The following is a 13,891-nucleotide window of genomic DNA, read 5'->3' as shown; positions in this document are numbered from 1 at the left end:
TAAGAAGGTGTCCTAAGTAGTAGAATATTAAAATTATCAGTTAAAATACTATTTTTAATCAGCCAATAAGTTAACCAATCAAACTTTACAACACTTTGCACATATGGTTTTTACATAACTTTCTTTATTCTAATAAGCCATGACATATTACATTTTTCATTGACATGGATAAAATAATGGTTCTTGATATCAACTAATAATTGCAGCTTTTTGAACATATAAAGAAGAAACATTGGTGCTTGTGAGAACAAAAAAAAAACCACATTCCTTTGATGTAAACATTGAACAGTTTCCACACAACCGAACTCCTGGAAATTAAAAACAAAGCAATTCTTAGAATATTTTATCTAATTACTTGGAAAAAAACAGTTTGTAAACCCAATAAACTTAATAGTTTGTTATCCCAACTCACTTCATTTCCAACTGAACTCTCTTTATTTTCTGTTGGTGCTTTTCAATTATTACTACCTCCAAGAAGAACACTGTATGAGCTTATTTGTGACGAAGGTTCCAAAGTATCAGATACCACACAATTTCTATGCAATGGCTTTTTAAGGAACACAGAAGATCAGTTTATCAGGACAAATTTTAGCTTGTTTGTCATGGCACAAATGTCTGGAAAAGCTTCAGATTTTTGTAGAAGCTGTGAACACTGTGATAGCTCGGGCTGGAGCAAAGTATTTGCAGAAGGAACTAAACTCATAGTAATTCCTGCTGGTAAGTAACATTTTTCTGCTTCATTCCAGTGATAAAAAGTACATATATGGTTGTAGAAAAATAGAAATCTACTATTATCTACTGTATCTTACTACACTATTCTTAGTCATTTTTCAGGATATATTTCTAGATATGACAACAAAAACTACTTTGTAAATAGTTTTCCCTCCAGAAAACATTGAAGCTCTGTGTTTAGAATGCAAAGAGGAACTGGGAGTTATTTTGAGGATCATGTGCATTGATTATTGGGGTAAATCTTTGCTTCAAGATACTGCTGTAAAAGTTATTTTAAGTGTGAGTCCTCAAAAATTGAGTTTTGATGATGACACATATGTATTTTGAAATATAACGTAGTGCTACATTCTCCAAAATGAAATCCTTATTATTAGTTTTGATCATAATTCACAGCAAATTACAGTAGAACATGAATAAATCCATGTTTTATTTGTTTAACTTCATATTGGGTAGATTGTGATTAGTCACAATTTGTGTCACTCTGAGTCTTGAAATATTATCTGGAAGTTTTTCAGTTAGAATTTGTAGTTTTTCCAAACTACTTCTGTCCAGTGTCCACAAAAAAAAGACTATTCATGAATTTACATCTTCATTTGACTATTATTACATTTGATTTCTTTAATTTGACTTTTTATAATGACACCTTCATTGTCTAAATATTAGTAACTACTAGATTAGTAATACCTAGATACATGGTTACTGCTTTTATTTCTTTATGAAAAGAAAATTTCAATTAACTCTAAATTATATTCTAGACTTAGGACTGATCTATAAACGACAACTGTTTAAGGGAATAAATATATTAACTTCTGGAGAATCCTGGAGAAAGTAAAATAAGACTTATCAACCAAAATGAACATGACCCAAGTTTCAAGGCAGAGTATGTTCAGTCCTTAGACTCATGATTACACTTAGACTTTGTTTGAGTTTTGTCTCCACTTAATATTGACAGAGTCAATTTTTGTAATCATATAAATAGTAACAAAATATTGTCTGCTTTTTACATGTTCACAAGATAAATTTCAGATACTGTGGATTATATGCTAGTTCATCTAAGCGCTTGACCCTGGCACAAAGTTTATATTTACAGGAACTTTTCTTTGTATTCTGCAGAGTAAAGCAGAGAGAGAGATGGGAGGGCAGGTGCAACAAGCTCCAGTCTCAGAATCTTTGAAATTATTCCTGGTTTAACTGTGATGTCCAGAGAGGTCAGGCTACTGTCTGCAACTAAGGAGTCTGTGCTCTTTCTATTTTGGTATGGGAGACATAAGCAAGGAGTGGAGAGTAACTGAAGAGGCTTCAGCGCTAGAAGCACCAAGTTTTATGTTCAGAAGTTAAACTAAAACGTAGTTCAGCACCTGCATAATGAAGCTCGGCAATTTTCGAATGTGAAAACTTTCCCCTTGTAAAGTTAGAGAAGTACCTGGGGAGGTGACTTCAGGTTTGAATTCTCAGTCATTCTAAAGTCATGCACTGCAGTACCCACAGGTTTTACTAAGGTAGGGCGGAATACTGAGGCAGGGAAAGCTCTAGAGGACACAGGCCTGCAACATTGGAATATGGAATGGTAAATGGCAAAAAGATCCTGTCTGAAACAAAGTGTAATTGAGGACAGGAGTGAGGCTGTCCTCTGACTGCCTCAGGGGCATGTAAGGTGTGTGTTCCTGAATCCCCACACAGGAACTTTGCAGACCCCCTTATACATATACCATATTCACAGAGAGCAAAAGAAAATTGAAGAAAAGATTTCAAAGCATATATTCTTTGGAAGGAAAGTAGGTTTTGAGTGGACGTTATTTCTAACATTTATTTTGAGAAATGCAAAGAAGTGGCCCTAAAGTGAGCCCACCTACACTAGCACTAAATCATAACATTTGACTTCACATGTACATCAGGACTCAGCCTGTGAGGTCAGGCAGACAGCAGTGTCCTGAAATGTCTTTGAGAACCAGCCTTGTGATACTTCTTCACTCAGTTTTCAAGAAAGAGCCAAGCCACCAGGTGAAGAATAGTTCGGTGTGAGCTGACTGAAGCCAAGTACCAGAACTTTCGATAAAAGATGCAATCTCATGTGTTACAGTGCCGATTGGGAGCACAGCCTGTTTTGGACAGCAGAGACGCAGTGTTCATGCACTGCTACGCACTCTAGACAACTGTATCTCCTTTTGCTATCCTGAGAGCGCCAGGCTTCGTGTGATGGTAGATTTGGGAACCCCGGTATATTATTGCAAAGTAGACTGTAGCTTGGTGGGTAAAGAAACACCATTTCTCTCCTTATTTGACCTAGATTTAATTACAATCCACAACCTCCAATTCTATGATTAATAGCAAAGCTTTTACCCATGAATAACAATGTTTTATTCAAGCACAAGTCATAGAAAATAAATTGTTATTATTAGCAGTCATGTTGACAACAGTAATAACCTCTACATTTTTATTCCTCTTAATTAATTTTCTCATCTTGTTTCATTTTCATTTCATTGATGTACTGAGGTTGAATTGGTTTACAATAAAATGTATGTTTTGTAAAAAAAATAAAGCAGCTAAAACTTAGAAGTTTTTCAGCTTACTCGGTGAACTTATGAATCAGTTAGGTCAGGATCAAATTTCTATTCTTGTAAGAATTCCAGACAATCATGTCTCTGGAATGTGAAGAATCAGGGACATTAACTAATATATTAGTTTTGATATAATTTGAATCGCTGTGGTCTTCCTTCATCTTCGGTGTAGGAATGGAATGGGCCATCATGGGTGGTTACTGAACGGATGTATTTTAAAGATAGTTGGGGGAAGGCAAAGTTGGCTATGGTGAGGTGAGGGTGATAATGTTTAGAAAGAAGAGGGCTGTGAGATGGACTTTCTGAAACACTTTCCAGAGATTTCAATCAGAAATGCTGTAAGAGCACTGTGCAAACATCTGCAAAATGTTTGCAGACATCTGGACTTCCTTTAAACATTCATGTCATGTATGGAAGTTCGTATTAAATCATTTGACATTGACATAAGATTTATTGCTATAATCAAGATGTTGATAGACTCAATAGACAGGCACCTTCCCTTTTCTCCTTTTCAAGTGCACTCTGAACAAGTCAGTGCTTTGAACTCAGATATGGAACTCTGACTTCTCCACTCACTCCCATAGGACATGGAAACTTTGTGCTCAGTCCCTAGTAAGACAGATGAGGACATGAGAACAGCACGATCAAAGGTGATGTTGTGAATAAAGCAATGGGCACGTTGTCCAAAGCACAGCAGACACATGGCGGGATAATTCCATTACATAATTGGCTGTATACAGTTACAAAGAAGAAATAAAAACTACTTACTGACATCGATTTCCCTGAGCTATAGAAATGCAGAGCTCATTGTACAGTCAGCTAAATTAACAGTGGGTTGCACTAAATGACATAGCCAGAGAACAAAGTAACAGGGTGACAGGGAAGCATGTTAGAAATGATATGAGAACTTCCTCTGTACATTGACCATAAAAGCAACTTGGTCTCCTTACCCTCCCATCTATCCACCCAGCATGAATCATGATTCGCTATGAGAAAATATAGGTATGTAAAGAAATAAATTGTTCTTAACCATTTGTGTTTATGTAATATTAGTTTTTGCATATATCCATTAAGGAATTTTATTTAGCGATTAAAAGAAAACACATGTGCCACATTTTCTCTATCATAATGTACTTCTTAGTGTGGAGTATTCATGGAGGCTGTTGCACCTGTTCCTGAGCCCCAAAATACCACCAAGGGGCCCATACTTATGTAATCACAGTAGGTTCTTTTTGTTCAAGCTCAAGCATGATGCAGCAGGACACAAACATGAAGCCCCAAGCCTAGTTTCAGACAAGCATTTATGGAGGTGAGCAAACAAGCCAGAAGGTTTCTGGCCTGGCACACGTCTGATTAGGGGGTTATTATGAAATTTTGTTGCCCTTTAAAATAATTGGCTGGTGTTGGGAACCAAACTATAAACTTAACTTTTGCTTTCCTCCTTATTGGTGGTTGTTAGAAAGTGAAGTACCAAGAGCAGGGTTGTAGAGACTAACCTGGAAACTAGTGCTAGGCACGGGCCTGTTGGTTAACTCCAGTTCATTCTTGGCTCAGGTTCTCAAAGATGGAGTCTGTGAACCTCTGGTCCCTCAGAGGCCACAACTAGAAATGAACCATGGGCGGTGGCGCATTAAGGCAGGGAGCTCAGTGCAACATAGATGAAAATACAGAAGTGGGGCACTGGGGCAGATCGTGGATGGGAACAAAACAGAAGAGAAGGTTGAAAACAATGGATAAAAAGAATCCATAGGGAACCACCATCTTACAACCCAGAAATGAAAAATGAAAGTGAGCAAGGGGATAAAGGAGAGAAGAAGGAAAGATGTGGGTTACTTAAAACTAAGATATATGAGAAAGCCATATGGAAATCACAAGTTTGAAGGAAAGATAAATTTAAAACACAGCTTAGAATGAAAAATAATTTTAAACATTGGTACCCTTCATGGGTAGAATGCTGTTTTCAGAAGACGTGTTTTGTTGGACATGTAATATTATTTTGAGTGACTGGATTTAGTGGTGTGTGTCTGATTTAATCTGTAATTTTAGCACTTGGGAGGCTCATGCAGAAGAACGAGTAGCTCAGGCAGTCCACGGGTATATCACAAGTTTAATTCTCACCTGAACTCCATGAGACTCTATCTCAATGACAGTACCTGCTATCATTTTTATCTTTATTAACTTTCTATTTTCCCTTACAGACAAAAGTTTTAATGCAGACATTTCCCCCAATCCCACCATTTTTCTTCCTTCTTCTGCTGAAACAAATCTCCACAAGACTGGGACATACCTTTGCCTCCTTGAAAAGTTTTTCCGCGATGTCATAAGGGTGTATTGGAAAGAAAAGGACAGCAATGCGGTCCTGGACTCCCAGGAAGGGGAGACGCTGAAGACTAACGATACATACATGAAGTTTAGCTGGCTTACTGTGCCTGAAGGGTCAATGGGTAAGGAGCACAGATGTATTGTCAAACACGAGAACAACAAAGGAGGAGCAGACCAAGAGATTTTCTTTCCTTCAATAAAGAAAGGTATGTGCATATATACTCTGAAATGTAGTCTTCTAGAAAATGTTTGAAAATACCCAATCCTTTTCTATAATGTATCAATAAAATTAATGTGACATTTAATGGGGTCATTGCATTTATTTTACTGTGATACTAAGCTGGCAGAGGCTTTGGAGAAAAGTTGAAATTTTTTGCTAAAACTTTCTAGGCCGTAGTGTCATTATCCAAAATATCCACATCTAATGATACACACCCCCATCTCTCTCTCTCTCTGGAATTGTTAATTGAATTAAAAATAAATGATGCATTAAAACAACACGCAACTGAGTGCATGATAAATGCGAACCTTGAGGTTCCACCTTGGATGCCATAATTAGGAATGCTCAGCCACGCAAGCAAAGCCGTTTAATCTCACTGTGTACAAAGTTCAATCTCCAGAACCTGATGCCATAGAAGTGGATGCCTTAGCTAACCAAATATTCAGATGAGAGACTCAAAGCCTGTTACAAAATGCAGTGGACCTAGCAACCTTGACACGTTCAGAATTGTATTGCTATGTATATCACTGTCAGAGAGAACATTTATTAAAGATGGAGTGAGGATACTGGATGGATGCAAGCATGGTGATGTCTTCATGATTAATGCATCTCTTGCCATCTCTGCATTTTGGAAAGCCCTTTCTGTGATAGCACAGGTAGGGCTGTGTGGGGTAGACCAGGATTAGTCAGTGTCCCAACATGGAGGGGGTTGTACAGTGAACAATGCATACTCTGTCAAAATTACTCAGAATAACTCAGATGCAAGATCCCACGGAATTCCCTTAATTCAGTGCGGTACACAGATGCACAACCAGGCAGAGGGCCTGATAGACTTGTAATTCGCTGTATGCCACAACTGCTCGTAATGAACAATAGTCCCGAGGCTCCAGGAGCTTGAACCTGCGAGCAATAAACAGATATGAAATGTGTGAGCTTCTCGCTGTTCACTGTCTGCATTTCTCCTCTGAAATCCCAGTTTCTTCAATGGTCAGTGAACTCTGAATAGTTGCTTTGGGAGGATCCTTGTTTTGGAAAGATGTGGCTGCTCTTCTATGAAGATTGTTTTAGACACTCTATTATATCTTTTAGGGTAAAAATGGAAAAAGAACTCTTTTGAATTTCTACTTCTCTGTATACAGAAATATAGCATGTGAATGACATAACTGAGTTACATATAATGATACTAATTTCTATAACTAAATATCTTATTATTTAACTATGAGGCTCATGTTTTAATACACTTCTGTCTATGTGAAGACACATAAGTATTCATTTATATGTAGGTATATGCATATTCACAAGCACACAGAGAACTGTCAAACAATGTGCATGTTAATGAACAAATTCTTATTGCTATTTCTTGTAGTTGCTGTGAGTACCCAGCCTACAACTTGCTGGCAAGATAAAAACGGTAGGTTTCAGTATATGTTTGCTTTTGTGTCACATTACAGTGCTTTCTCTTTTGAGTATAACAGTACTGAGCTGCCATGAGTTAATGTAAAAGTATCTGAATGTCTGCATGTTACAGAATAGACTGATATTTACAATTAGTGTGTCACTACACGGACATCACAGCAACATAGTGAACTGCCAATTCAAGCATAAGTGAATTAAAGACGGGTATAGCCTAACCTATATTAACAGAGAAATTCATTTACCCATGTGTCTCTTATTTTTAGTCACCAAAGAAAGCATGATAAAAACTAAGCTTAGGTTTTTAAAGTCATCTAGTTACTCACTCGCTTTGGGCACTGATGGGTTTAGACGAACTGCTTTCCAAGTTCAATCTCCGTATACGTGGTTCTTTTGAGGATGAGGAGAGATGCTACTCATTGTAAGTCATCAGAGTTAGTACCTACTGCCTCCTCTTTGCTAACACCCTATGCCACTGAAAGGGCAGATGGAGCTAATTTAAAGAACTCTTTCAGATGTGCTGCAGCTCCAGTTCACGGGCACCTCTGCCTACTATACTTACCTGCTCCTGCTCCTCAAGAGCGTGCTCTACTTGGCCATCATCAGCTTCTTTCTGCTTAGAAGAACAGCTGCCTGTGGCAATAAGAAGAGCTCCTAAGGAAATAAACGGTGGACCAGCAAGTCCGTTGATTTTTATCCTTACTGTCATAAAGGTGACTTATGGGGGTCCAGCTGCCTTCTCTTGCTGGCTTTGACTTCTGTAAAGTCACATGCACATCATTCTGTTATTGTGCAAACATTTTTCTCACATTTGTAAGCAATTTTAGCAATTTCTCTCTAACTGAGCTCACCTTCCTGATTCCATCCTCTCCAGCAGTCCCCTCCCCCAGAAGCCCAAAGTATCAAAGCTCTGGTACACATAGGCTGCAGGATTTACCCACGGCATTTGTTGCTCTTGAACTAGTCAACTCTCTGAAAGCCTCCTCTCTAGACAACCTGAAGAGTCTTCTTTATTGTTGGATTCTGTGCCTTGTATTTCATATTAGAGACAATAAATATTTTTTAAAAATCAGAAGTCTACTTTTGTCAGTCTTTATTTTCATTTAGTAATGTTGAAAGTTGTGGTATGAAACAACATGACAATTGTCATGGCATTTTGGTGACAGTTGGTAACAAGACTCTAAAAACACATTCCTAAGCTTGGTTCAGACTCTGTGGTAATGACATTTTTTAGGACAGTGGGTATAGGAGGAGCTGTAGGCAATTAAAATCACCGTATCTGCTCTTAAAGGCTATCAGATTTTGAATTCATTTGGTTTTGCCATTTTTGAGGCAATGAACAAATGTCTAACTTGACTCATACTCTCTGGGCTCAGCTTTGTGCCTGTATTTCACGGTAGTATGATTTCTGATCCTCAGACTGTCTCCTGAATGCTACCAGAACTCTAGAGAGGAAAAGGCGATGGAGTGAAACCTCAGGTTCCAGACTCCCTGCAGCACAGCACAGCTTCCCTCTGTAAGATGAACAGTCAGTGTTCTGTCTCCTAGAACTGTGTATGCTTAGCAAGTTAGTAACAGCAAGTGCAAACAAGTCCTGGAGAGTCCTGTTATAGGCCCTTGATTATAGCTTAAAAAGAATAGATCACACATACACACACACACACACACACACACACACACACACGTGACTTCCATTCTTCTCCATGGGAAGCATGGGAAAGCACTATAGTACTGTATCCTGTACTACACATCAAGCAACCCCTGATCCTCTAACAGTCCTCTGAGATATATAACATTTATGGGCCACAGTTCACAGATTAGAGAGTTGATCTCACAACCGAGATTGTTTGTTTGAAGAAGCACTCATAATTGAAAGTCAGATTTCTCTGATCTCCACTGGGGAGAGGGGAGACAGAAGGACACAGGGTGTGTGCACATTGATGTACCCAATATTTTATCTTTTAGTGATAGTCAATCAAAAAACACACAAAATACTAAGACATCCATTGCTTCCTTAGGATAGTGATGATTTCCTTAAAGATTTATGAGTTCATCTGTTTATTACTCATGTTTACTCTATGCCACTGGCTTGTCATTCTTATCCCCATCCTTCGACTATCTATTGTAGAAAATAACTGTAATTGTGCCACTTGATGTAAGTGGTAGTCACACTACTTTCCACAGAACATTTTTTTTGGTTTAAAACTGCTCTTCCAGAGAAAGCAATAATAAAGTAGGCTATGAGCCGCAGACACAGTAGAATCCTTCATAGTAGTGTTGGGTAGATGTGAGTAGCATCCTGAGACTCAGGTTCCATCAATAGACTGAATCAGTTGAAGAAGATTATGGGAATCTGGGTAATTTATGATGCAAAAAGGCTGTTATGCAACCTCCTGGGTCCATGACTTTTATGTCAACACAACAGCAATATGCAGGTAACCACCACATAATTCGTTGGGAGAACACTGAACATGAAGCCACATTTCACAGAATTCTGGCTACTTCATTTGGCTTTTCTTAGATATATCAACTTCTCTTTTAGAATGACAAAATTTTTACATGTTACAAAATCCTATGTAATGTCTGAGTACATACATATATTGAGTATTCTTTAAATAGGGGTAAGCATTGTTCCCTAAAACATCCATTCATCATCTCTATGCCATGAGGCCATTCAAAATCTTTTCTACTGATTTTGAATGCACATCATATTATTAGTTAATATTTTAGTATGCATCTTTAGAATAATTCATAAATTAAGTGATTTCAGGTTTACATTCAAAGTTCCAAAGAGAACACTTGATATCTGGATGAAGTAATGGTGGACATTATTGGTGTGGTATTTTCCAGGGTAGTGGGTTATGCATTATCTGAGGTATATATCACAAATGAGCAGTGAGATGCACAGAATTTCTGTGTTGTGTACACGGAACCTTTGGCAAGGGGTACTGTGAAATCTCCTGAAGCCCCATGGGATCTGACCCTCAGCTGGTTTGTGTCAGCATCTCTGCTCTTATCTAGTATAGTGTAGGTTTGTAAAATGGAAACAATCTATTCTTCAAGCAAACCTCCTTTTGCCATTGTGCTAAAAATGGATGAAAAAAGTGACCTCTTTATTAACATTTTTAAACTTAAAATGTGGGGTTTTGCACAATCAATTCCAGTTTCTGTGAAGTGAAACTAAGTTTACTATGGAAAAGCAACAATAATATTCAGGCTTAAGATGATGAAATATCTCCTCATCACCACACAATCAAATGTACATGCTGACTAGGATGTGAAAAAAGGGAGAAGAGACTGCACTCTGCACACATCTCTGACGCCAGAGGAAAACACCAAATGCCATCTGGAACCCTGGTACACGGAAGCTCCCGGAAAGGGCAGCGCAGATCTTCCTGGTTGCTGCCGCCGGAGAGAGCTCGTAGGCAGCACCCCACGAGCAAACTTGAGCCTCGGGAACACAGGTAAGACCAACTTTTCTGCTGCAAGAGAACTGCCTGGTGAACTGAGGACACACAGAGGCAAAATTCCTCTAGGACCAGGCACTTTCGGTGTTTACCGGGAGTCCCAAACCCGCGGATCCCGGCCTGCAGCAGCTCTCTGCTCCCACACCCTGTGGGAGAGAGACCTCACCGCCTGGGCAGGTGGGCACACCTGAGGCTACAGAGCAGAAGAGACCACCAACTGTGCCCACCCCTGCCCACATCCCTGGCCCAAGAGGAAACTGTATAAGGCCTCTGGGTTCCCGTGGGGGAGGGCCCAGGAGCTGCAGGACCCCTGCGCCTGAGACACCACAGGAACCAGAAGGGACCGACTGGATAAAAAGTTCTCTGCACCGAAATCCCATGGGAGGGAGAGCTAAAACCTCCCTTCAGAGAGGCAGACATGCCTGGGAAACCAGAAGAGACTGCACTCTCCACACATCTCTGACGCCAGAGGAAAACACCAAACGCCATCTGGAACCCTGGTGCACAGAGGCTCCCGGAAATGGCGGCACAGATCCTACTGGTTGCTGCCACTGCGGAGAGCTGGTAGGCAGCACCCCACAAGCAAACTTGAGCCTCTGGACCAGAGGTAAGACCAACTTTTCTGCTGCAAGTGACCTGCCTGGTGAACACCAGACACAGGCCCACAGGAACAGCTGAAGACCTGTAGATAGGAAAAACTACATGCCCGAAAGCAGAACACTCTGTCCCCATAACTGGCTGAAAGAAAACAGGAAAACAGGTCTACAGCACTCCTGACACACAGACTTATAGGACAGTCTAGCCACTGTCAGAAATAGCAGAACAAAGTAACACTAGAGATAATCTGATGGCGAGAGGCAAGCGCAGGAACCCAAGCAACAGAAACCAAGACTACATGGCACCATCGGAGCCCAATTCTCCCATCAAAACAAACATGGAATATCCAAACACTCCAGAAAAGCAAAATCTAGTTTCAAAATCATATTTGATCATGATACTGGAGGACTTCAAGAAAGACGTGAAAAACTCCCTTAGAGAACAAGTAGAAGCCTCCAGAGAGGAATCGCAAAAATCCCTGAAAGAATTCCAGGAAATCATAAACAAACAAGTAGAAAGCCATAGAGAGGAGACAAAAAAATACCTGAAAGAATTCCAGGAAAACATAAATAAACAAGTAGAAGCCCATAGAGAGGAGAGACAAAAATCCCTGAAAGAATTCCAGGAAAACACAATCAAACAGTTGAAGGAATTAAAAATGGAAATAGAAGCAATCAAGAAAGAACACATGGAAACAACCCTGGATATAGAAAAGCAAAGGAAGAGACAAGGAGCTGTAGATGCGAGCTTCACCAACAGAATACAAGAAATGGAAGAGAGAATCTCAGGAGAAGAAGATTCCATAGAAATCATTGACTCAACTGTCAAAGATAATGTAAAGCAGAAAAAGCTACTGGTCCAAAACATACAGGAAATCCAGGACTCAATGAGAAGATCAAACGTAAGGATAATAGGTATAGAAGAGAGTGAAGACTCCCAGCTCAAAGGACCAGTAAATATCTTCAACAAAATCATAGAAAAAAACTTCCCTAACCTAAAAAAAGAGAAACCCATAGGCATACAAGAAGCCTACAGAACTCCAAATAGATTGGACCAGAAAAAAAACGCGTCCTGTCACATAATAGTCAAAACACCAAACGCACAAAATAAAGAAAGAATATTAAAAGCAGTAAGGGAAACAGGTCAAGTAACATATAAAGGCAGACCTATCAGAATTACACCAGACTTTTTGCCAGAAACTATGAAAGCCAGAAGATCCTGGACAGATGTCATACAGACCCTAAGAGAACACAAATGCCAGCCTAGGTTACTCTATCCTGCAAAACACTCAATTAACATAGATGGAGAAACCAAGATATTCCATGACAAAACCAAATTTACACAACATCTTTCTACAAATGCAGCACTACAAAGGATAATAAATGGTAAAGCCCAACATAAGGAGGCAAGCTATACCCTAGAAGAAGCAAGAAACTAATCGTCTTGGCAACAAAACAAAGAGAAGAAAAGCACACAAACATAACCTCACATCCAAATATGAATATAACAGGAAGCAATAATCACTATTCCTTAATATCTCTCAACATCAATGGCCTCAACTCTCCAATAAAAAAACATAGATTAACAAACTGGATACGCAACGAGGGGCCTGAATTCTGCTACCTACAGGAAATACACCTCAGAGACAAAGACAGACACTACCTCAGAGTGAAAGACTGGAAAACAACTTTCCAAGCAAATGGTCTGAAGAAGCAAGCTGGAGTAGCCATTCTAATATCAAATAAAATCAATTTTCAACTAAAAGTCATCAAAAAAGATAAGGAAGGACACTTCATATTCATAAAAGGAAAAATCCACCAAGATGAACTCTCAGTCCTAAATATCTCTGCCCCAAATACAGGGGCACCTACATACGTAAAAGAAACCTTACTAAAGCTCAAAACACACATTGCACCTCACACAATAATAGTAGGAGATTTCAACACCCCACTCTCATCAATGGACAGATCATGGAAACAGAAATTAAACAGAGACGTAGACAGACTAAGAGAAATCATGACCCAAATGGACTTAACAGATATTTATAGAACATTCTATCCTAAAGCAAAAGGATCTACCTTCTTCTCAGCTCCTCATGGTACTTTCTCCATAATTGACCATATAATTGGTCAAAAAACGGGCTTCAACAGGTACAGAAAGATAGACATAATCCCATGCGTTCTATCAGACCACCACGGCCTAAAACTGGTCTTCAATAACAATAAGGGAAGAATGCCCACATATACGTGGAAATTGAACAATGCTCTACTCAATGATAACCTGGTCAAGGAAGAAATAAAGAAAGAAATTAAAGACTTTTTAGAATTTAATGACAATGAAGGTACAAGATACCCAAACTTATGCGACACAATGAAAGCTGTACTAAGAGGAAAACTCATAGCGCTGAGTGCCTGCAGAAAGAAACAGGAAGGAGCATATGTCAGCAACTTGACAGCACACCTAAAAGCTCTAGAACAAAAAGAAGCAAATATACCCATGAGGAGTAGAAGGCAGGAAATAATCAAACTCAGAGCTGAAATCAACCAAGTAGAAACAAAAAGGACCATAGAAAGAATCAACAG

The 13,891-nt window shown here is 39.2% G+C and overlaps 1 gene segment (V, D, J or C); it reads left to right on the top strand.

Moving 5' to 3' along the window:
- Positions 1 to 216: 216 nt before the first annotated feature.
- LOC148000175 (T-cell receptor gamma chain C region C7.5-like) lies at positions 217 to 8,314 on the top strand. The segment is given in 4 exon segments: positions 217 to 717; positions 5,489 to 5,818; positions 7,199 to 7,243; positions 7,761 to 8,314. Coding segments are annotated over 4 exon segments (633 nt in total).
- Positions 8,315 to 13,891: the final 5,577 nt, after the last annotated feature.

The sequence above is a fragment of the Rattus norvegicus genome, chromosome 17, assembly GCF_021556685.1.
Source record: "Rattus norvegicus strain SHRSP/BbbUtx chromosome 17, alternate assembly SHRSP_T2T, whole genome shotgun sequence".
NCBI classification, from domain to species: Eukaryota; Metazoa; Chordata; class Mammalia; order Rodentia; family Muridae; genus Rattus; species Rattus norvegicus.
Note: the sequence above shows the minus strand (reverse complement) of the source record. Positions and strands in the feature narration are given on the sequence as shown.